At 46.9% G+C, this 25,498-nt stretch overlaps 1 protein-coding gene across 3 annotated transcripts in view; it reads right to left on the bottom strand.

Annotated features, from left to right (window-relative positions):
• Positions 1 to 25,498, bottom strand: part of LOC148542343 (uncharacterized) — a 92,373-nt gene that overhangs the window by 5,267 nt on the left and 61,608 nt on the right. For 2 of the 3 annotated variants that reach the window (XM_088470376.1, XM_088470367.1), the window contains exons 6-14: positions 18,490 to 18,708; positions 14,770 to 14,847; positions 14,398 to 14,670; positions 13,973 to 14,188; positions 11,752 to 11,829; positions 9,657 to 9,911; positions 8,572 to 8,787; positions 6,725 to 6,802; positions 4,607 to 4,840 (exon numbers count right to left, since the gene is read on the bottom strand). In XM_088470376.1, coding sequence (XP_088326502.1) covers positions 4,607 to 4,840; positions 6,725 to 6,802; positions 8,572 to 8,787; positions 9,657 to 9,911; positions 11,752 to 11,829; positions 13,973 to 14,188; positions 14,398 to 14,670; positions 14,770 to 14,847; positions 18,490 to 18,708 — 1,647 coding nt within the window. The remainder of the gene's footprint in view (positions 1 to 4,606; positions 4,841 to 6,724; positions 6,803 to 8,571; positions 8,788 to 9,656; positions 9,912 to 11,751; positions 11,830 to 13,972; positions 14,189 to 14,397; positions 14,671 to 14,769; positions 14,848 to 18,489; positions 18,709 to 25,498) is intronic. The other variant, XM_088470380.1, reaches the window with a different exon arrangement.

The raw sequence follows: 25,498 nt of genomic DNA on the forward strand, positions 1-25,498 counted from the left end.
CCCCTGGTTACTATTCACCATACGCCTATCAGTCACTGTAATATCAGATCAGGGATGAACAGAAGGAGACAACTCTACTACGAGACCCACTACAGACATTGCTGTAAGTAATACAAGTATCAGACGTCACTGACAGTCCACCCAGCGTATGAATTAGAGATGGATCTAGGGAGCGCTCAATAAAGTGTCACTGAGAATCCACCCAGCGTATGAATTAGAGATGGATCTAGGGAGCGCTCAATAAAGTGTCACTGAGAATCCACCCAGCGTATGAATTAGAGATGGATCTAGGGAGCGCTCAATAAAGTGTCACTGAGAATCCACCCAGTGTATGAATTAGAGATGGATCTAGGGAGCGCTCAATAAAGTGTCACTGAGAATCCACCCAGTGTATGAATTAGAGATGGATCTAGGGAGCGCTCAATAAAGTGTCACTGAGAATCCACCCAGCGTATGAATTAGAGATGGATCTAGGGAGCGCTCAATAAAGTGTCACTGAGAATCCACCCAGTGTATGAATTAGAGATGGATCTAGAGAGCGCTCAATAAAGTGTCACTGAGAATCCACCCAGTGTATGAATTAGAGATGGATCTAGGGAGCGCTCAATAAAGTGTCACTGAGAATCCACCCAGTGTATGAATTAGAGATGGATCTAGGGAGCGCTCAATAAAATGTCACTGAGAATCCGCCCAGTGTATGAATTAGAGATGGATCTAGGGAGCGCTCAATAAAATGTCACTGAGAATCCGCCCAGTGTATGAATTAGAGATGGATCTAGAGAGCGCTCAATAAAGTGTCACTGAGAATCCACCCAGCGTATGAATTAGAGATGGATCTAGGGAGCGCTCAATAAAGTGTCCCTGAAAATCCACCCAGTGTATGAATTAGAGATGGATCTAGGGAGCGCTCAATAAAGTGTCCCTGAAAATCCACCCAGTGTATGAATTAGAGATGGATCTAGGGAGCGCTCAATAAAGTGTCACTGAGAATCCACCCAGCGTATGAATTAGAGATGGATCTAGGGAGCGCTCAATAAAGTGTCACTGAGAATCCACCCAGCGTATGAATTAGAGATGGATCTAGGGAGCGCTCAGTAAAGTGTCACTGAGAATCCGCCCAGTGTATGAATTAGAGATGGATCTAGGGAGCGCTCAATAAAGTGTCACTGAGAATCCGCCCAGTGTATGAATTAGAGATGGATCTAGGGAGCGCTCAATAAAGTGTCACTGAGAATCCGCCCAGTGTATGAATTAGAGATGGATCTAGAGAGCGCTCAATAAAGTGTCACTGAGAATCCACCCAGTGTATGAATTAGAGATGGATCTAGGGAGCGCTCAATAAAATGTCACTGAGAATCCGCCCAGTGTATGAATTAGAGATGGATCTAGAGAGCGCTCAATAAAGTGTCACTGAGAATCCACCCAGCGTATGAATTAGAGATGGATCTAGGGAGCGCTCAATAAAGTGTCACTGAGAATCCACCCAGTGTATGAATTAGAGATGGATCTAGAGAGCGCTCAATAAAGTGTCACTGAGAATCCACCCAGTGTATGAATTAGAGATGGATCTAGGGAGCGCTCAATAAAGTGTCACTGAGAATCCACCCAGTGTATGAATTAGAGATGGATCTAGGGAGCGCTCAATAAAATGTCACTGAGAATCCGCCCAGTGTATGAATTAGAGATGGATCTAGGGAGCGCTCAATAAAATGTCACTGAGAATCCGCCCAGTGTATGAATTAGAGATGGATCTAGAGAGCGCTCAATAAAGTGTCACTGAGAATCCACCCAGCGTATGAATTAGAGATGGATCTAGGGAGCGCTCAATAAAGTGTCCCTGAAAATCCACCCAGTGTATGAATTAGAGATGGATCTAGGGAGCGCTCAATAAAGTGTCCCTGAAAATCCACCCAGTGTATGAATTAGAGATGGATCTAGGGAGCGCTCAATAAAGTGTCACTGAGAATCCACCCAGCGTATGAATTAGAGATGGATCTAGGGAGCGCTCAATAAAGTGTCACTGAGAATCCACCCAGCGTATGAATTAGAGATGGATCTAGGGAGCGCTCAGTAAAGTGTCACTGAGAATCCGCCCAGTGTATGAATTAGAGATGGATCTAGGGAGCGCTCAATAAAGTGTCACTGAGAATCCGCCCAGTGTATGAATTAGAGATGGATCTAGGGAGCGCTCAATAAAGTGTCACTGAGAATCCGCCCAGTGTATGAATTAGAGATGGATCTAGAGAGCGCTCAATAAAGTGTCACTGAGAATCCACCCAGTGTATGAATTAGAGATGGATCTAGGGAGCGCTCAATAAAATGTCACTGAGAATCCGCCCAGTGTATGAATTAGAGATGGATCTAGAGAGCGCTCAATAAAGTGTCACTGAGAATCCACCCAGCGTATGAATTAGAGATGGATCTAGGGAGCGCTCAATAAAGTGTCCCTGAAAATCCACCCAGCGTATGAATTAGAGATGGATCTAGGGAGCGCTCAATAAAGTGTCACTGAGAATCCGCCCAGGGTATGAATTAGAGATGGATCTAGGGAGCGCTCAATAAAGTGTCACTGAGAATCCGCCCAGTGTATGAATTAGAGATGGATCTAGAGAGCGCTCAATAAAGTGTCACTGAGAATCCACCCAGTGTATGAATTAGAGATGGATCTAGGGAGCGCTCAATAAAATGTCACTGAGAATCCGCCCAGTGTATGAATTAGAGATGGATCTAGAGAGCGCTCAATAAAGTGTCACTGAGAATCCACCCAGCGTATGAATTAGAGATGGATCTAGGGAGCGCTCAATAAAGTGTCACTGAGAATCCGCCCAGCGTATGAATTAGAGATGGATCTAGGGAGCGCTCAATAAAGTGTCACTGAGAATCCGCCCAGTGTATGAATTAGAGATGGATCTAGGGAGCGCTCAATAAAGTGTCACTGAGAATCCGCCCAGTGTATGAATTAGAGATGGATCTAGGGAGCGCTCAATAAAGTGTCACTGAGAATCCGCCAAGTGTATGAATTAGAGATGGATCTAGGGAGCGCTCAATAAAGTGTCACTGAGAATCCGCCAAGTGTATGAATTAGAGATGGATCTAGGGAGCGCTCAATAAAGTGTCACTGAGAATCCGCCAAGTGTATGAATTAGAGATGGATCTAGAGAGCGCTCAATAAAATGTCACTGAGAATCCGCCAAGTGTATGAATTAGAGATGGATCTAGGGAGCGCTCAATAAAGTGTCACTGAGAATCCGCCAAGTGTATGAATTAGAGATGGATCTAGGGAGCGCTCAATAAAGTGTCACTGAGAATCCGCCAAGTGTATGAATTAGAGATGGATCTAGGGAGCGCTCAATAAAGTGTCACTGAGAATCCGCCAAGTGTATGAATTAGAGATGGATCTAGAGAGCGCTCAATAAAATGTCACTGAGAATCCACCCAGTGTATGAATTAGCGATGGATCTAGAGAGCGCTCAATAAAGTGTCACTGAGAATCTGCCCAGTGTATGAATTAGAGATGGATCTAGGGAGCGCTCAATAAAATGTCACTGAGAATCCGCCCAGCATGTGAATTAGAGATGGATCTAGGGAGCGCTCAATAAAGTGTCCCTGAGAATCCGCCAAGTGTATGAATTAGAGATGGATCTAAGGAGCGCTCAATAAAGTGTCACTGAGAATCCACCCAGTGTATGAATTAGAGATGGATCTAGAGAGCGCTCAATAAAGTGTCACTGAGAATCTGCCCAGTGTATGAATTAGAGATGGATCTAGGGAGCGCTCAATAAAATGTCACTGAGAATCCACCCAGCATGTGAATTAGAGATGGATCTAGGGAGCGCTCAATAAAGTGTCCCTGAGAATCCGCCAAGTGTATGAATTAGAGATGGATCTAAGGAGCGCTCAATAAAGTGTCACTGAGAATCCACCCAGTGTATGAATTAGAGATGGATCTAAGGAGCGCTCATGAAGCTAAACAGGTGTAAGAACATGTTGGGCAGTATATCTGTGTGGCAAACATTTTACCATGGTCTTTGGCGGCAACAATGGCTTATGCCAAGTGACCTGGGGTGAGTATATCAGCCTTCATAGGTGGCATTACATAGTGAGACTGTATTATACATCTGCCCAACGTGCTACAACTGGTGTCCTTCGGGCGAAGTTCTAACCAAGTTTTTGAGGCTACTCAGCTTCCCTGAAGTTCCCGTAGAACTTTCTTTTGGATTAAATTTTTCGAAGAGTATTTGCCAACTAACATATTTTGACAGATATGTGTCCATTGTAAGGAAATACCAGGCCAGCGTTGTGTGAGCTGGCGAGCTCTGGGATATGGTAGACAACCATCACATCCACCCAACCACCCATGGGCAAACGCAGGCTCAATTGTGTGAAGTTGGATATTGGTCTTGCTATGTTGGCGAGGGTTTGGTGGTGGAGCGCTATGCGTCTCCACTTTACCAGAATATACACCTTGGCACAAAATTGGCCTTGGTAATCCTCGTTATTGGTGTGAGGTTTCAGGCATCTGTAATAATATAAATATGAAATTATGTACATGCCTCAGGTTGCACATTAAGAGGTCCCAGATCTGGTTCCCGGGGCAGACTCCTACCTGGGATATCAACAATGTCATTAGTAGCGGAGTCCTTCACAAAACCGTCTTCGTCATCGTCGTCATCCGTCACTTTCGAACCGCGAGAGAGAACATTACGGGCGTAGAACCCGGGGTTTGTGACGTTGCCACAGGGGTTGTACTGGGCTACAACAATGTACATTCCCTTCCCACTGGATGCCACGCCAACTCCGACCTCTTTGGATGCCTTCCATACCATCTGAGTGAAGTGTCCTGCAGGATGGGGGGAGGATGAGGGGTTATTAGAATGCAGAGGTGACAAATATATAATAGGACCAGAAACAGGGTCACATTCTGATGATAAAGACGGCCCTCCTTTCCAGTCTGTAGAGACGACTCTAGTATTGCGAGGAGGTGGAAAAGTCACTGAACATCACGAATATTGGTCAGGGCCTCACAAATATTGGTCAGGGCCTCACAAATATTGGTCAGGGCCTCACAAATATTGGTCAGGGCCTCACAAATATTGGTCAGAATTTTGGTCAGGGCCTCACAAATATTGGTCAGGGCCTCACAAATATTGGTCAGGGCCTCACAAATATTGGTCAGGGCCTCACAAATATTGGTCAGGGCCTCACAAATATTGGTCAGGGCCTCACAAATATTGGTCAGGGCCTCACAAATATTGGCCAGGGCCTCACAAATATTGGCCAGGGCCTCACAAATATTGGCCAGGGCCTCACAAATATTGGCCAGGGCCTCACAAATATTGGTCAGGGCCTCACAAATATTGGTCAGGGCCTCACAAATATTGGTCAGGGCCTCACGAATATTGGTCAAGGCCTCACGAATATTGGTCAGGGCCTCACAAATATTGGCCAGGGCCTCACAAATATTGGCCAGGGCCTCACAAATATTGGCCAGGGCCTCACAAATATTGGTCAGGGCCTCACAAATATTGGTCAGGGCCTCACAAATATTGGTCAGGGCCTCACAAATATTGGTCAGGGCCTTACGAATATTGGTCAGGGCCTCACAAATATTGGTCAGGGCCTTACGAATATTGGTCAGGGCTTATGAATACTAGGAATTATGTGTGTAGATGACAGCTCCACTCTAACTGTATTCCTATATTGCTATTCCGCCTGCCCAGGGAGTGACAAATACGGGACTGAGGGCTTGATTCAGAGCCGGACGCTATTTGCGCTCGCTCGTTCAGAAAAAGGGGCCGGATATTTAAATTGAGCGCTCGCTCTTTGCGGTCAGTTGACGCCTCTATGTCTGAGCGAGCGAGCGAACGAAACATGCGCTCGTTATTTTGTAAAGACTCCCCCATGCCGCTCGCATCCTACGTCATTTCCGCTATTTATTAGATTAATCGGGTACATCGAAAGGCGTCTGAACTGTTCGCAGTGCTTGTGGTTGGATTTTCCTACCACAATCATGCGAACAGTTCAGGCTAAGAGACAACCGTGACGTGGCCGATGACGCTGCTTTGTTAATTATGCACACCCTTAAAACGCCCGTTTTGACCGTTTGGCACGCCTGTGTTCGGATCTCCACTCCCCGTTTTCAAGCACCTTCCCTGTTACCACCCACAAACGCCTCATCCTGTCAATCAAATTAGCAGGCACTCGCTATTTTGCGAACACACGATTTCCGACCGCACTGACTGGTTGGCGCATGCGCATTACGACCCATACGCATGCGCAGATGGGCGAACATCGCTCGGAGCGAACGAGCGGCCGCTTACGAGCGCCTCTGAATCAGGCCCTGAGTGTTTACACTGCCCTCTATCCAATACTATGTGATCGGATTGTCCCACGCATAGCCGCCAGCAAGGGCGTCTCTGGTTCCTAGTGACCCTACAGGCTGCATGTCGGGTCACATTATACAATGACTTTCTCATGTGCAATATTGTATTTATTTGAAGGGTTTTCAGGATTGCAGCCATTCTGATAAATAGTAAAGAGATATACCTGTGTCTTACATCCAAACTATCAAATAACCTTTGTGTCAAAGAAAAAGTATTGAAAATGAAAACTGAAATGCATTTCTGGTTGTGCCCAGCAGGTGGCAGCGTAGTATTATACAGTATGTCCTGAGTACAATCTTGTCCTTGTCTGTGAGTAGGGAGTCACCTGGCGCCATTTATACCTGTATCCGGCTGGTGTCCCGGCTTGGAAAAATTGTAGTTCTTCTCTTCTTTGTACCAGCTGTCAGCTACTTCCTGTCCTGGGAAAATACAGTAAAAATGTCATTTTAAATCTACACAGCCCCCCCCCCAACTACCCTTACCCTCCCCACCAAGTTCATTTTGATAATAAGCTAGTACCTTAGTCCATTAGCACATGGCAGCACAAACTAATCCTTATAGGCGGATAACCACTATAGTTTTATTTGCTTCCTTTACATTTGTCTAATGGTAATCTTAGATGGCTTGAGGGCCTATGTACTAAGCCACCCCGGGGTATTACAGGTTTAGCTAAATCTGTTCTACAGAACTGTAGAAAAACAGGTGTTGCTCACAACAGCCAATCAGGTGCTGGGGGAGATTTATCAAAGCTTGGAGAGAGATAAAGTACCAACCAATCAGCTCCTAACTGTCATTTTTCAAACACAGCCTGTAACATGACAGTTAAAGAGCAGATTGGTTGGTATTATCACCGTCCACTTCTCTCTCTCTCTACAAGGCTTAGTACATAGACTCCATAGTGACTCATTAATAATAATAATACTACTACTATTAAGAATAATGTTATTTTAATTTTTGCTTCATAAACATTTAAACAATTCTTAATTTTTGGACAACACAACAGCTGGGCAGAATGTTTGGCACTCGGTGGCATCACGAAGGTCTGCGGACGGTGCTGTGAGAATCTGATGGCGAACGGACAAAGGGTAGACATGCAAATGGCAAATAATACGGAGCCTACTCAGCTGCTCTCACATGGGCGCTCACTTGTCATGTAGCACAAAGGAAGGCGCAAAAGGCTTCTCATTAATATGCACAAGATGACGCTTGGATGTTGCTTGCGCGTTATACTGAAGGGACAGTAGGTGGCGCTGTGTCATAACTTATCAATGTTTATTCCCTCTTTGGTATAAAAGTGTACTCTCTTATGCTATCTTCCTGTAAATCCTCCATGTTATGAGGTCACAGTACAGTTTATCCCACAATAAATGTTTGACTGAACACAGAAACCATATTCTGCAGAAGGGTATATAAGAGTGATTTCTAAGGTAAAATTAGTTTTTTGGGAGTTCAAAATGAGACACACTCATGGGCCTACGGACCACCGATCCACCCATCAGAAGATTTAATATGTTGTCCACCAGCAGACGCCGCCATTTTCACCTGTGCCTGGTCACATGAGCATAAAAACAGATGCAAATGACAGACGCACTGTGGGAGAAGCAGGATTTGTGCTTTCCAAAATATTATGGGGACTGACCCGATCAGGTGCTTTGAGAAGATGGGGGTCTATTTACTAAGCATATTTCCCGACATGTATTACCTGCTCCCCTGGAGATGCCCGGAGAGAACAGACACAGCTGGCCACTTTGGGGGGTGGGGCAGGGTGTCTAGGTCATCGCGGGAGCGTGTGGAGGGGGCGGGGCTAAATTATGTGGGGGGGTTCCTGTCATTTAGCTCCGCCTCCTCCATATGGAGCTGCAATTCACGCCAATTATGCCGCAATTCCCGGCAATCATCTCCCAATGCTGCGCACTTCACTAGGAAGTGTGCGGCATGCGGTTGATCCAGATACTCTTCCGGGGATGTGGGGGGGATCCCCGAAAACTCGAGAGCCTCCCGCAACTTTCGGGAGAGTAGGTATGTTACTAAAGCCTTGGATAGACATAAAGTACCAACCAACCAGCTCCTGTCATTTTTCAAACACAACCTTGGACATGACAGTTAGGAGCTGATTGTGTGGCACCTTATCTCCCTCCGAGGCTTAGTAAATAGACAACTTGGTTCTCCCAGGCATCTGGTCACTGACCTGTCACAGTGATAGATGGGCTTCCGGTCTTAGCCCAGATGTTCTCCCCGCAGGACGTGTCACTATGTTTCAGAGTCTTTAACGTCAGCAGGTGCTCGGCCCATTTCTGAGCTTCTTGGCTTATTCTGGAATTCAGCTGCAGGGGTTTCGCTCCGTGCTGCGACCGATAAGTGTTGTTGACCTTCAGGAACTCCAGTGCAAATGCCCTCGTGTCTACTAGATAAGGAGAGAACGCAAATTAGTAGTAAATGCGCACAGCAGCGCAGGAAACCGCTTCAATTCCATGGGGAAAAAAAACAAACTCGACTGCAGGTAAATCTTTTGGGGGGGAAATGTTATAAAATCAATGGAAATTATTCTCGTGACCGCTGACGTTTATTCCTTCCCTGCTGGTAAGATCACCCTGCAGCGCCTCGGCCTGTCCCATAATCGGGCTGGTAACATCACGCAAACAGACAGGTAATAAAAATAACTCTGAGCTGATAAAATGGTCATAGTAATGTAAGCAGTAGGAGGGTGCAGACCGGGGGGGGGTCATACTAATGTGGTCTTCACCTGGAGCTGTGGGAATACTCTGGAGCACTTGGTAAGATGGTCGTACGCTATGGGAACGGGGACAAGTTATACAATGACCCTTCACCCCTCGGGGGTAATGCAAATTTAGAAGGCAGGATGGGTCTGATGTGTCCCATCAAGTTACAGAGACTTTTACTTGGGCGTCCCCTGTCCAATCAGGAGGTAGCCGGCCTGACCAGGGTTTGTGCACCGATTACTATGGGGCCCAGACATCTGCAATGTATTGATCCGATTATTGTGCCTAGATCATCTAATGTCGGCCTTATCCCATCAAATATCACATGTCAGTAACTAAGCACAGCCCGGGGGATCAAACCTCCTGGGAAGGACAGATGGAGAAGTTACCCATAGCAACCAATCAGATTGTAGCTGTCATTTATCTACTACACTCTATAAAATGATAGCTAGAAGCTGATTGGTGGCTATGGATAACACCTCCACTTGTCCTCTGTAGAAAGTTTGGTACATCTGCCCCATTAGCAACATCAGAGCGTTTATAGAGCGATTACCAGAAGACGATGGGGCAGAATCACCCCCGCGTGCTGGCGGATAGTAGCTGCCTGCTGTCCCCCTGTCGCCAGGACACGCTGCCCCCTCAGTTACCGGGGTGCCCTTGGGCAGGACATTCTTCTGGAAGTAGCCGGGGTTGGTGATGTTCCCAGCTGGGCTGTACTGCGCTACCGCGATCACCATTCCTTTACCATCCACTGCCTTGGCGATGCCAACCTCTCTGGAGTCTTTCCAAACCACCTGGGTAAAGTGACCTGGAGATGAGAACACAGCCAGTCCTGTTATGACGAGGTACTTACAGATCATTCAATGCTTACTAGAAGGATATCAGTGGGAACCGATATGTAGAGGGAAAGCACCGCTGCTTGGGAAAACCGGCTGCTTTCATCTACGTGTGATTTTTGGATACGTTGTGCCATGTATTTAGTTAATGCATCAATTTGTGTACATTTATTTGGCAGGGAAAGGGGGTTAGGGTGGGTGTAGTACCCTCTTTTATCCAGCAGATGCCCCTGTTGCAATGGAAAGGGGGTTAGGGTGGGTGTAGTACCCTCTTTTATCCAGCAGATGCCCCTGTTGCAATGGATAAACCTCACCATATAGTAGATTGTGACCCTGACCTGTCACTAGACAGAACCCATATAAATATAGAAGTAATGTATTTATGTGCAATGAATATAGATATAAAATCCCACTGTGTCAGGAGTAAGACCACCTATGTGTTACCATTCTTATCACCAGCACGTCATAGGGTCCACAGTTTTGAGGCGGAAGGAACAACATGTAACCAATCAGATCATCAACATCATAAAAAAGCAACACAGAGTATTTCAGGAGGTGCATACACTGATCATGTAGGAGACGGTAATCTGAGTGAGGACAGGGCTGCATGTGACAGGGGCAGTGACATGATGTGAGGAGGGGACTGGAGGCAGCAGGAAGCCACAGACTGAGAGTTATATAGTGGGAGAAGCAGGGTCCCCAGCAGCACAGAGTATATCAGGAGATGAGTGATGTATTAGTGAGGACAGGGCTGCATGTGACAGGGGCAGTGACATGATGTGAGGAGGGGAATGAAGGCAACAGGAAGCTACAGGCTGAGAGTTATATAGTGGGAAGGAGCAGGGTCCCCCAGCAGCACAGAGTATATCAGGAGATGAGTGATGTGTTAGTGAGGACAGGGCTGCATGTGACAGGGGCAGTGACATGATGTGAGGAGGGGAATGGGGGCAGCAGGAAGCCACAGATTAAGAATTAGTTATAAATTACTGTTTTTGTAAATGAAGTGTAACCCCAAACAAGTGAGAACATTGGACGTATGCACTTCGGGGTACATTTGACCAATTTAAGAGGAACCTTAGAATCACTCTGTGCTGCTGTCAATGCTTAGACGCTTGGATTGGCCATGTGCTGCCTTAGCCCCTCCCACTTCAAATTTACCGACCCAAGGACGCGCAGCCGGCATTGATTCCATTTAAATACTCCGTGCTGCTGTTAGTAATCCATAACTCTGAAAGGCTGCAAATCAATGAAACCCTCCCCCCCACTCCCTGTCCTGCTCATTTTTGTAGACCGGATGCAATAGGTAATGTGAACTATGGCAAAAGCGCCTAAAGACTCTGCTTATCATTACAGATCTGAATGTGAAACAGTGTAGGAAACGGACTGGAAACAATTTAGGGAAAATGTTTGTTTAAAAAAAAAAAAGATGAAGATAATTATTAAGGTACATAAATAAGGGGGAGATGTATCAAACCTTTGAGAAAGAGAAAGTGGAGGTTACCCATAGCAACCAATCTGCTTCTAACAGTTATTTATCTAGTACAGTCTATAAAATAACAGTTAGAAGCTGATTGGTTACTATGAGCAACTTCTCCGCTTCCTCCCTCTCCCATGTTATAGCTCTCCCCCTTAGAGTATTATATACAGTATATGTGTATATATATATATGTGTATATATATATATATATATATATATATATATATAGACTATAACAGCGTGACATCATATAATGAAACCCCCTGCGCTGATGTGTGAGGTCACAGGTCAGGTCATGTGACCTTACTACAGGTTTAGCTGCACTAGATCCTCACCCGTGTTAGACTGAAAGCCGGGCTTGCTAAAGTTGTAGTCCTTTATCTCGTTGTACCAGGTTTCCACAACCTCCGAGCCTGAAATATAGAAATACACAGAGGTTTCCATTAGTAATGTAAGACATGGGGGGGGAATAGATATTCTAGTGCCCACGCTCATTATTCCAGGATCCGCTCTGCCCGGCCTATAGTCACCACAGTGACTAGAACACTGACTGGTTTGGTAAGTAAGGGTATTCTTAAAAAGACTTTAGGGGTGATGCAAAGTTGAACCTGAGTCGGCCGCCATTACACTAGCATTGCATGTATGTACAGTAACGCCATGTGGATATTCGCCTGTATGCAGCGTTGTACCCATGTTTGTGACCGCGCAGCGCCTAAACACCCCCAGTCTCCCCGTTATCACCCAGTTATGCCCATTCTGCCTAAGTGGATGTGCGTACCCACAGACGGATGCGCATGGCCACATGTACTGCAAGAACACGCGCAGGATCCATCCGCAACACGGAATTGCGTGCGAATCTGCACCAGTCCCTTTGTGAGTGCGTCCCTCCTCAGCTCTATTCCATTTGGCGCCGGAGGTAAAGTATTTTTAAAAGATGTTGCGCACTCCTTTATCAACTATCAGCTCTGCGACAGGTCATCATTTGTCAGCTACAGGTTGTTCACAAACAGGAAGGAAAATATGGAAGCGGACCCAGCATTAGCTGTACACAGATCACAGCTCCAACCGGCTTCTACCCTCCAGCGCTTCCCCCAGGTATAGGAGGAACCGTGGCAAAGGTTAGCGCCAATGCCGACGTTCTCACCTAGATGCTCCTCTGTATGTTACTTTCATTCTGAGAAGCTCACTGTCCCTCCCCGCCAGCTTTTACACAGAGGTGGACTGAAGACTTAGAGGGGCGGCTGTAGCAGTAATCTGCATGTCAGAGTCGACAGGTCATTCAAATAAAAAGTTGGGATGCGCTGTGTACTAAACAATAACTGCAATGACGAGGGTGCAGGGTCTTTTATTGTGAAATATTTGACAGTCAACAATAGAGGTTGGTAGTTTCTCCAACAGGTAGATACTAGTCTCTCTGACTCCCGGTTGTGGGGCTGATGCAGGGTTTTACACTGTGAGTGGATCTTGCTGTTTATACCACAGGCGTCTCCTGGCACTTCCGAGTGGTATGTATGTACTGTGTCGTAGTCACATCTCCTGTATGAGCATAACTGGGCGGTAACAGGGTGTTTGTACCTGGGCTAAGGTAGTGAGGGCGTCAGTTGTACGCAGGCAGATACCTCTGATACAGACACATCTCTGGTACCTGGCTGAGGGCCGTTGCAGGTCCGCACGGATAATGATCATGGCTGCAAAACCAAGCGTACGGGTAGGGGTGGTGCGGGCACATAGAAGCGTACGACTGGCAGATATATCCGTATTTTGGGCCTGATTCAGAGGCTGGCTATTTGCGAGCGCTCGCTCTGAATCAGGGCGGATTTTAAAAAAAAAATCAGACTCTAGGCCGCTCGCATGGTCGCGATTATCGGACAATCGGGCCTTGTGGTAGGGTCTCAGTTCCCGCAAGCCCGAGTGAGCTTCCTGCTCTCACGAATGATGTTAGTAGGGCCGCCCACAAACGGCAGGCGTTCCTTCGGGAACGCCTCCGTTTGTCCAGCCACCCACCCCCCTCCTCCCCGCCTACAAAACGGGGCGCCCTGTCGATCAACATCGACAGCCGCCCCATTTTGTAGCGAGCCCCGGAGCGAGTGAAGTCCTCACTCGCTCCGGGGCTCGCGCGTGCGCACTGGCCGACCATCAACCCGCTTGCGAGCGCTGTGCGCTCGCGAGCGGGTCTGATTCAGGCCCTTTGTTCTGCAATGCAAAGCAGCTGTCTTGCGTAAAACTCTGTACAGGCCCCTTATACTGTATACTTAAAACTTAACTTTTGTTCCAATAGTTTTAAAATTCATTGTAAACACAAAAGGCAATATATGGCTGCAACCAGCTTAACAAGCGTATTCATACTAAAATAATTGTGTTATGAAAAAAATAAAATAAAATAGAGCCCCCCGTTGTACATAAGGCCGAGCTTACAGGACAGGCCTCCTCTTATCAGCATTAGAATCACTGCCGGGAGTTCTGACTGTCCTGTAAAGCTGATGATCACTAACAATGATCACCCAGATACTGGCCTCTATAGCATATATATACGCCCTGCTGGGCTGTAGAGGGTACCTGAGGTGTCCCTGACGTTTGAGTTCCACTTGTACCACAGGTTCTCGCCGTAGTTGGTGTTGCTGTGCTGAAGAGCATTAATGGACAGAAGGTGGTCGGCCCATTTCTGGCTGGATTCACTTAAGTCACGGGAGAGCTGTAGGGGGGGTGCACCGTGCACCTGCCGAAACTTATTGTGTGCGTCCAATGCTTCCTGCTCAAAGGTGCCTAGTTTTGCTGAAGAAAGGACGAAACACATGTTGAAATGTCACCCGAGACTCCTTCTCATTTCTCGTTTTACCGAAATGAGGAGGAGATACCTGACCGCTCCCAATTTCTGGTCAACCAAGTCCATCCATGTATTACTTCAAATAGTACAACAAGGTCTACAAGCTTGTACGTCCACCCCTAACGCGGGACACCTGTCACCCATTTGTAGGTCTTACCCGGTCGAACCACCCCAGCCACAGGTTTTCTGTCGCCAATTTTCTCTTGTACATATGGTTTGGTGCCCCCTGGTTTCCACCGTGAGCTAGATCCATCAGTGTCCGTCGATGGCGCCGACCCTGAGGGAAGCACGTTCTTCTCAAAGTACCCTGGGTTAGTGATATTCCCAGCGGGGTTGTACTGTCCCACCACAAAGAAAAGTCCATTGCCATCTGTGGCCACCCCAACACCGACCTCTTTTGAGTCCTTCCAGACAACTTGAGTGAAGTGACCTTTAATAATACAAGACAACCCAGTATGGTGAGTGACGGATCAGACTCAGCAAAAATATTCACATGAGCAAAAATGACAACGCCGGCCCTGATTATTACCTGTGTTACTGCGGAAACCAGGCCTTCCGAAATCATAGTTCTTTATCTCATCATACCACGAGTCTACGGGCTCCTGACCTATATGTAGGGAAAGAAAATCAGCGCTTCAGATGTAAAACTAATGGCCAGGCACAGTCATGTGTTGCGACGAGTGCTCCCCAATGATATTACCGGATGGAACACTGGATTAAAACTGGCACTTTGCCAAGGGTGACGGAACTGATGTGTTTTAAAGGGAAAAGTTCAACTTTTTTTTATTTCAAAGTAGTTGTAAACTTTCTTGCTAGTGCCCCCCTACTCCTCCAATTAGCAGTTCAGTGTGTGGGGAGGAGGGGGGAGGTGAACCTCGCCTGGGATCCCTACTATTATATATAAATACCTCCAATTGCAGATAAACCAAGGTTACTGACGGACTTAATGCTTTGAGGGTTTGAAGATGTGGTGGGCGAAAAGTATGGTAGTAACTGGATGAGAGAGCGGCAGTTACAGTAGTGCTCGAGTACGTGTGGGGGAGAACAGCAGTTACAGCAGTGCTGGGGTAACTGGGAGGGAGAGCGGCAGTTACAGTAGTGTTGGGGTAACCATGAGGGAGAGCAGCAGTTACAGCAGTGCTGGGGTAATTGGGAGGAAGATCGGCAGTTATAATAGTGCTGGGGTAACTAGGAGGGAGAGCAGCAGTTACAGCAGTTCCGGGGTAAATGGGAGAGCGGCAGTTACAGTAGTGTTGGGGTAACCATGAGGGAGTGCGGTAATTACAGTAGTGCTGGGGTAACTGGGAGGTAGTTCCGCAGTTATACTTGTGCTGGGGTAACTGGGAGGGAGAGCGGTAGTTATAATAGTTCTGGGGAAACTGGGAGGAAGATCGGCAGTTACAGCAGTGCTCGGGTAAATGGGAGGGAGAGCGGCAGTTACAGTAGTGCTCGGGTAACTGGGAAGGAGAGCGGCAGTTACAGTACTGCACGAGTCTGATAGACTGTGTGTTGTACATGTGTGGGCTGTCAGACGGCATTTCTATAAACTGTTCAGAAATAGCTTCTGTTATGTAGGCGGTTATATAACTTTCCAGCTACGCCTTGAGGTTGATGGCAATTTGGCTGCCGTACAGTGAACGATCTGCCAATTTCTTCATTAGGCAAATCTCTGCAGTAACCCAGACATAACATTCCTCTATTACGAGCGAATCTAATATGCATTAATCTTGTAGGCATTATTCCCTATAGGCGTGTGTGTGTTATTCCCTGTCAGCATTAACGAACACTGTACAATAAGCTACACACCCAGAAGGAATGACATGCACGGCTGGTTAACCAAAGGTGCAAAAGTTCAGATGCACAGGAACCCACAGCAGCCATCAGGGAAAGGCATTCGTCCTCATCCACTTCAATGTGCAACAGATAATCGTATAAAGTGCCGACATGTTGGTGTGCGGCAATGCCGGCTCCATACACTATCCCTGTACCAACACTCCCTAAACATCAATTCGGTGGTATGCAGCCAGTATTCATAAAGTTGAATGCTATTATATCAACATGACTGAAATGTCGGCATCTAACATATTGACACCTGCAAAATGTCGACATAGCAAAATTATTGACAACAGTATTAGGGTTGGCGTTCGCTTAAAAATGGCTTGTCATCAAATTTTTGAGATGGGACAGACTTAGGAGAGGAGGACCAGTCGCCAGGGTAAATATGGGGGGGGCGGGACAAAGTGACTGGGGGGATGGAACCGGCCAGCGGCGGGAAGCAGCACACTGTGAGGCGGACGGGGGCAACCAGAGTGGAGGGCGGGGCCGAGCGAGTGGACGGAGACTGAGGTGACCCAACACGTGTCCATTATACTAGTATGTGTATATAGGTGTGAATGTATATACACCCATTGGCCATACCATTAAAACCACTGGCAGATGACGTGAATAACATTCATTATCTCATTACAATGGTACCTGTCAGGGGGTGGGATATATTAGGCAGTAAGTGAACCCTCAGTTCTTGAAGCGGATGTGTTGGACGCAGGAGAAATGGACAAGCATAATTTGAGTGACTGACAAGGGACAATTTGTGATGGCTAAACACTTGTGTCCTGAGGACGGGTTGAGATAAACCTGAAACGTTGAATTGATGGAGCCTGTTTGAAGTCTTCTTTTTATTAGATTTAAACCCGCTGAGGATTCAGTGATGTCAGTCACAAGAATTCACTTCAATGTCCAAGGGGCCTATTCATCAACACTAAAATAACGTTTTTAAGGACATTTTCCTTAAATAACGTTATTTTGGTATTCATGTAGCCACTTAGCACAGGAGATATCACAGATATCTCCTTGCTAAGTTCCCCTGCGTTAATTTCCACACTCCCCATACATTAGTACGGGTACATTAGTACATTAGTACGGGTACATTAGTATGGGTACATTAGTATGGGGATGTGGAAATTGTGGTATTCATCAAATTCCAAAAATTATAAATTTTTGGAATTTGATGCAGTTACTATTCGCCACTGTGAGGTGGCGAATCGCAGGTGAAACTTACCTGTATCCGCTGGGCAGGCCCCCCGACGAGTCCCTCCGGCGCTCTGCTCCATCCTCAGGCTGGTCGGACACGTGTGCTCCCCAGCAGAGCACAAGAAAGTTTAGACAAAAAAAAAAGTTTTTTTTTTTTTTCTAATCTGTCATGTGATCTGCTGGGAAACCACATGACAGGCCAGCAGGACGGAGCCGGAGGCTGCTGCGCGGACAGGTAAGTCGGGGGGGGGGGGGGGGCGGGTAGGTGAGCGGAGGGGGGTCGGGGGGGGTACACAAACTTAACGCATCTGTAGGCAGTGCTGCGCACGCGCTGGTTTTGCAGATGTAACAGCGCATGCGCGGCACTGTTTCCAGATGCGATATGGTAGTGTAGGCAGGAAAAGTATCTATTTCCCGAAAAGCTGTCATCGCAAAAATGACAGCTTTTCGGAATAGATACTTATGGAGAGGAGGAATGATGAATTCCACCTATAATTAGCTAGAACTCCATGCGAGTTCTAAAGCTAATTATCTCTAGAGAAGTTTTACGTTTAATGAATAGGCCCCCAAGTCCGCTCTCACAGTTTCCTGTGTCATTGCTCGTTCCCAGCCAGTAACACCGGCATGGCATGCACAGTCATTCGAAGATGCCCGTACATGTAGTAACTCAGACACCCCACTGGCCACAAAGAGCAACATTACTGGTAATCCCAGTCAGAATCTGATCAGCAAGACTGGTGAAAAAAACATATGTAGATAAAGGAGCTGTGAAAGCGCGCGGGACACCAGCAGCCGAACGCGCCAGGAAGAACCCAAGTTCCGATCCGTTCAACCAGATCTTCGGTAACCTAGGAAGGTGTCCAAATCAGAGGTAGTTACGCTCGGTGGATCTGTATGTGCAGGGCTCCCGGATATGCATTCATTTAACTTTACCAGTGACTCATGAGGGACTAAGGGGTCTATTTACTAAGCAGTGTTAGGAGACAGAGTGAAAAGTGATAAGGTGCCAGCCAATCAGCTCCCAACTGTCATCTCACAGGCTGTGTTTGAAAAATGACAGTTAGGAGCTGATTGGCTGGCACCTTATCACTTTTCACTGCTTAGTAAATAGACCCCTAAATCTCCCAGTTTATGTGTCCTTGCCAGTCTGGTGCCCTTGCCACAGCGCCGGTGGTGAGGATACCCATAAACTGGCATCTCGGTGAGATAAGTGTTTTACCTGGAAGCTCCCTGGTGCTAGAGCTGTATTTGTAGTACAAGTTTTCCCCATGGTCAGTCCCACTGTGCTTCAATGTCCGGATGGTGAGCAGGTGATCCGCCCATTCCTGTGCCGAGCGGCAGAGATCCCGGTTCAGCTGCAACGGCGGTGCCCCGTGCCTCTTCCTGTACGCGTTATGGGCACTGACAAAGTCCTTTTCAAACTGGCTTCCTTCAGCGCCTACAAAACAGACATTGTGTTAGCGCCTCTATTAATCTGTCATACAGAGAACAACGTTTACACCTCCTAGGGATGGCATTGTTGTTTATTTTTCTCCAAATGTCTTTTTGGTCACATAAGTTTGGCCTATACACCCAGAACACAGCCCGTTCCCCTCTGGCGCTCCCTATAACATCTTACTGCTATGAGTTTATTTATTTGGGTTGTCCAATTCTGGATATTGATAGGTATCGGGTGGGAGGAGGGGACATAGCACATGGAGAGGGGGGGAGATTACACAGTCTGGAACTTTTACTAATGTAGCGACCGAACGATTAACCTTTTACATACCAGCTGTCACTTGCGTGTGAATCCACCCAAACCACACAGCACACAGAATCCAATTGAACCTTGTGTAGAATGACAATGTAAACGCGTCAAGTACAGTAAAATGCGTCAAGTGTAGTAAAACGCATCATTATTTGTATAGCGCCAAGGTGTTGCACAACGCTGCGCCAACGGAGAATCTTTATTCTTTCACATTAGATCCAGTTACCGGTGAAGCTTGCAATCTAATTTCTCTGTCATAGGTCCATAAAGGCACACACACCAAGGCCAGTTTAGTCAGAAGTCAGGTAACCTACATGTATGTGTTTAGAGTGTGGGTGGAAAGGCAAGGTCTCAGCGCTATTGAGGTAGCAATGCTAACCACTGTGCCAACCGTGCATGCATTGGTGATTACATTTTATTTTGTGCACAGTAGTGTAGACAGTAAGAATCTCAGTGTCCCAAACATTTATCTGTTCTGCAAACACGAGGGGACTAGTACTGGGGCAGAGACCAGGAGCCCACGCCCTGCAGTCTGTGTGCAAGACTTTTACGGACAGATTGGGGCTTCCCTGAAGTCAGCCCACTTCATTCCAATCCCCACAGTCACTGGCTAAGGGTGAATCACTACATTGTATTCCATGGAATCCTGCTTTCTGGAAGTCCAAGGAGTTTAACATGGGCAAGTCCAACCCCCTCCTACATACATTTCTTGCATGGAAGGATGCACAGCCAGGAGAAACATGTCAGCACCAAGGACCGGCCAGGTTTCCCACAGATATGGTTGTGCAGGTTACTTACTACTGGCAGCAAAAATTGGCTTTTCCCCCCAATATTATATATATATAATATATATATATACACACGCACACAGATGTGCCCATATACATCTAGCCTACTTGCGCGATATACAGCCCTTCTAGGTGCGCCATGCCATTGCCTGACTCAGTAGCGCTGAGCGACTTTTGATGTGACTTTTTCCTTTCAACGCATCTTATTCGCACAACGATGCAATTAGGGCGCACAAGCAGCTTATGAAAGTGATATGCAGCATGCCTATATTCTGTGTGTGACTGTATCTGCAGGCTAAATGCTACGTCACGGTGTCACAGCCGACCGTTTGCGCGACTGTGCGTCCACCTCCGGACCAGGCCTATGATGTTAAGCAGCAACTGTTTTTATTGCTGTAATAAGCTCCAGTCTCCTTATCATAGCGGTTGGGTCTAAAGTCTCTACTGATCAACAGGCCTACACAGAAATATTTCTTTTATATGGTTAAAGGGAGAGAAAAAAAATATATAAAGAGTAAAGTATTTAGTCTGACCTGCACAAATATCTCCAACATTCATGAAAGGTAGAAGAAAATACCTCAGACATTTGGTAAAAACCCTTTTCTCTCTCCCACGTTTAGTGGGTTAATCTCCTGGAATAAGTACAGTACAGCCAGATGTATTTGTTCTGCTTTGTGTCCTGCAAGTTACTCGCATGAATTTGTTCCAAGAATTAAGCCTGAGCTGTGTTTTGTGTCTGTGGATGTGACACGCAGACATTGCACATCCTGTACCTGTGATTTAGTAGAACGCAGAGTGGGTCGCACCTCTATCGCGCGACAAATATATTATGAGGAAGCGCTGAGCCAAATCCCGGAGCCAGGCAGCCAATGCACCTAGAAAATGGCTATTGAGGTCAGAGGACGCACATCCGGGATCCTAGAATTGATGGACTAAAGCTGGGTACACACTATACGATGTAACAAAAGATGTGATGGAAGTTCCGATTTCACTAATCGCAGGACACGCATGTTAATCGAACGCACACACTTTGTAATCTTCCGAACGGCGGCACGATGTATCGTGTCGGAGATTGTATCTAATGAATTGTTTCTCCTGTACACTATGGACCTCATTCAAAGCCGCTCGCAAAAAGCGAGCGCTCGCTCTGAATGAGGGCGGACGCTTTTTTTTTTTTTTAGCCGGTCTCCTGGCCGCTCTCTAACCTGTGGATGAACACCCACAGCTTTTGCGAGCGGCCAGGTGATGGTCGCGACCATTGGCCTTGCCGCAAGCCCCAGTGAGCTTCCTGCTCTAATAGAGCAGGAAGCTCACTACTGACATCACGAGTGATGTCAGTAGGGCCGCCCACAAACGGCAGGAACGCCTCCGTTTGTCCAGCCACCCCCCCATCCCCGCCTACAAAACGGAGCGAGCTGTCGATCAACATCGTATGTAGCGAGCCCAGGAGCGAGTGAATTTCTCATGCCCCACCATCGACCCGCTTGCGAGCAGGTCTGAATGAGGTCCTATGTACGGTAGTGTATACACACAATACACAACATGCACCACATCGTACAGTCCCATCTGACGGACACAACAGCAGATGGGACGATGCAATGAACGACATATTGGGCTTACACACTATACCATGAGTACGATATACCGATCCGAAACGCTGAGCGTCACATTGGCCCAGCAGAGTTAGGCATAGAACCTTTTCGTTGGCCAGTTTGGGGTGATCTTCTGGGCATACGTGACCTGGGTCACGCCAGGTCAGACATGCGTGCTGCGGGTTCAAGCTTACACTGCAGATTCTCCAAAAATTTTAAAATAGTGATTACAATTTTTTTTCTAAAAATAGTCTAAAATACGGGGGGATGAAACCACGGTTAAGTGGTAAGAAAAAGCATTTATTTCTCAAAACTGCACCCTGACCTGATAAATGTGCGGTAAGTCGCTTCCCTTGCGCTTCGCCTGGTGATGGAGCTCGCTGGCTGCAAGCAATGGCAAATAGGGAAAGTCCCTAAATCCGACGAAAACGCCTCTACAGCAGCGATGGGCAACCTGATATAAATCAGGGGCCGTGTGGGTGGCCCTCTAACCTTCATAAATGCTGCAAATTACCCGTAATCTCAGTAATAAGTTAGAAAAATAAATGTAATCATAGAAGGAAGCAGCTGTCTGCCATAACATATCAGCAGGTATTGGAAATCAGCGTTATTAGCTGTTTCAAACTGATGTGAGAAAAATGCAGGAAGGAGCTGGGGGGCGCAGGTGGAGGATCGGGGGCTACATACGCCCATCATCTTTGCTTTGAAACGGAGACCAAAGAGTAGCTCTTTAATTGTCTGACTAATGTTCCGTACACACTGAGCAGTCAGACGATAACGATATCGCTGTCTGATCGTCCTGCGCCCTCCCTGGTGTGCTGGATAATCGATCATCCAGCACATCACCAACTTACCAACGACTATAGCGACCCGCCATCAAGGAGCGCGGGTCCCTATAGTAAACTGCTCGATAACGAGCAAGTTGGCCTACATGCACAGCTGATGGAGGTTATTGTCCATACGTGCCCACGCATCGCAGGTCGTTGGCGGGTTAAAAGGGGCCAAAAACTGAATGATATCGTTATCGTTCAAATCGTCCAGTTTTGTCGTACCGTGTGTACGCAGCTTAAGCTTAAGGAATAGTCAGACAATTCACCCAATGGTGAAAAATGTGTATAACAGCTCTTGGCCCCATAGCAGCTGCACCCCTTGCCCACGTTTCTGGTGGCCATGGTCTTCAGCTGCTCCTGCGGAGGTTCCAGTGGTGAGTATTACTAACCTGTAACATTAACCCTCTCCCAGACACCCATCCTAACCTCCCCTCTCACTGTCTAACTATAACCCTCCCTCCCTCTAGTAACTAGCCCTCCCTTCTCGTAGCAAGAGCCCCAGAGTTGGATTAGGAGGGAGTGGGGGCGGCAAGTGACCTGGGCCCTCTCTCAAGGCGGGCCTACTTTAATCATAGCTGCAGTGCAGAGCAGAGACTGCACTGCGAACTAGAGAAGAGGGAGGTGGAGTCCGAGCTGGAGGCTGGGCCATAGCCTAACCCTCCGGTTCATGCAGAACGTCGACATTTCACATGTCGCCACTGTGGTGTCAATATTATGATGAGCGACATTACAACTGCATCCCGTATAATAGGAATACAGATTTGCATTTTTAATTGTCTATTAAACACAAGGATGATGTGATTGTAGAACCCACCCATTTGTACAGGAGAGGAGACCATCACACCATCGGCCTCTCTCATCACACTCTATACGCGCGGCCCCGACCTACTGTAATTGCTACACGTGGCAGGGTAACCTGGGTAACCTTAAGAAACAGGGTTATCCCAAAATGGATAAACTCAGTTAATTTAAATCTCCTCATTACTAGTCCGTCACATTTTTTTATAAAGATTAGTAATAAAATTTCCAAAGTGTCGCACAAAATTGGTCTGTTGCGGCCTTTAAGGGCATGAGTCATCGACCCAACTATTTTAAAGGGGAACTCCACCTACAGAGAGTTCTATTGTCCAGACAGACCACTGTGTAGCTGCAGCCACAGGCTCCGCAGAGACAGGGGATAACCGGCTGTATGCAGGGCTATCGGGAACAAATGTGTGTGGGCGTCATCGCTAACATTAGGTGGGTGAAATAAAACCAAACCGATCGTTAATGGATAAACTCATACAAATCACAACTATATATACACATTTACAGTCCCATTCAAACTTACTGGAAGCACAAAATATAAAGTCATTTTGAGTTACACATTGGTACTCCCAACTCTGAGGAACCCTCAAAGTGACTGTTGCTGCCAACTATACATCTCCATAGACAACAAAAGCAAATAGAACCATCATAATTACAACCAATGGCGGTGTTTTAGGTGCAACAACTTTCAAATGCCATAACTCCAGGCAATGGGAGTACTTTCATGTAATCAGACGTTTTCACAAAGTTTTATAATTGCCAAAAAGAGCAATATGTATACAAGAAATGATCTGAATTATTGTAGTTTGGCGTAAGAGAGGGTAATGCCTGGCGATTTAATCGGAAACACTCGGATGTGGCCCCAAGTTCTATGACGCACTATAATAACCAGATGCCAAATATTATCAGCCATATTGGTAAATGTAATAAGAAGATAACCGCTGTTCAGCTATAGGTCATCTTATAAATACGTAAGGGACCCGAAGTGGCTGTGTTTGCGTGATACTGCAGAAGTTAAACGTACAGCTTTAGGGTGGGATGTACTAAGGGGAAAATGCGGCCAAAACCACGAAAACTGCCGTTGTCTGGGTTTCGGCCTCATTCCCAAATGCACCAATCTCCAGAATGCGATACTTTCCGGAGCTTGGTCCCGGTGTCCAACGCCAACTACAGACACTCCCGCAGCCCACGAGACGGAACAGTTCCTTCCAGTCGCAAGGTCTCCAACCAGCTCCCGCACCAAGACGCCCATTTCACGCAACGAGGGATCCTGCCAAGATCCGTCCTACTCAGAACTGACCGGAGATATGCAAAAAACACACATGCGCACTATGTTAAAAATCGCTGTTTGCGCCCGTGTAAGGAGCTGCACCCGCCTCAGAATCAGCCTCATCAGCAGGATCGGCCGGTGCTTCAGAAGCACCAAAGAACTGGATTTTGTCCAAGGCGCTTCAAAGTGAAAATGTTGACAGGGCAACGCCAACGCGATTCTATTGTTACTTAAAACATTTTAACCGTGTCGTCATTGTAACTTTAAACATGATGCTTTAGAATCATTTTCAGAGTCATAACGCTGACACAGTTCAAATGCTTTGGATAACATTACAACCGCGCAAGCGACTGTGAGCCATAGGAAGGTCGGCTACTTCCCGAAGCAGGTGGACAGGGGTATTACGCCTGCATGGATGCGCACAATTCTGCATAAGTTGAAGACCCGCATTTATTTCCACGCACGCTATGTAGCCGTCTGGCGCAGAACTCTGAATCAGTCCCGTTCTAACAGGCCCCCGTGTGAGCCGGACGCACTGCCTGAGCGACAAACAGCTGGATATGTGCGATTTGGCCACAGGCCCTGGCAAGTGGCAACTTGGGGTGAACGTTTGCCAGTCTCCGCCTGTGTGTGGGCAACTCTAACCAGGGGAGGAATCAGATCCCAAACAGCCCGATTTCAAAACCACCAGTGACAGACACTGTAACCCTGCCTCCAGCACAAGATATGTTGCAGATGCCATTCCTGAATACTGTACTTCTATATATAGCGTAACTGTATAGCAGTGTCTGCACCATTAGGCAACACACACCACACACTGCTGTGTCACCGAGGCAGGAAGCGGCTGGTGTAACTAACAGATAGGGCAGGAGTTTGATAATGTGTCATCTCCGGGCAGCATTGCTCAGACAGACCTAGATCTATCTCAAGACGGATGAATATACTTCTGTGTGTATATACGGGCATATCATTGTCCGGACGCTGCGCTGTGTGTTTATTGCGCTTCATATATTTACTGTCTCCTATTAAGGCCTACAAGCACTTGTTTTACGCACGATATCTCAAATGATGGGAGATGTACTAAGCCTTCCAGAGGGAAATAAAGTACCAAATAATCAGCTCCTAACTGTCATTTTTCAGAAACAGCCTGTAACATGACAGGAGCTGATTGGCTGGTACTTAGGACCTCATTCA

This window comes from Taudactylus pleione, unplaced genomic scaffold (genome assembly GCF_031769625.1).
Source record: "Taudactylus pleione unplaced genomic scaffold, aTauple2 ptg000013l, whole genome shotgun sequence".
Classification (NCBI taxonomy): domain Eukaryota; kingdom Metazoa; phylum Chordata; class Amphibia; order Anura; family Myobatrachidae; genus Taudactylus; species Taudactylus pleione.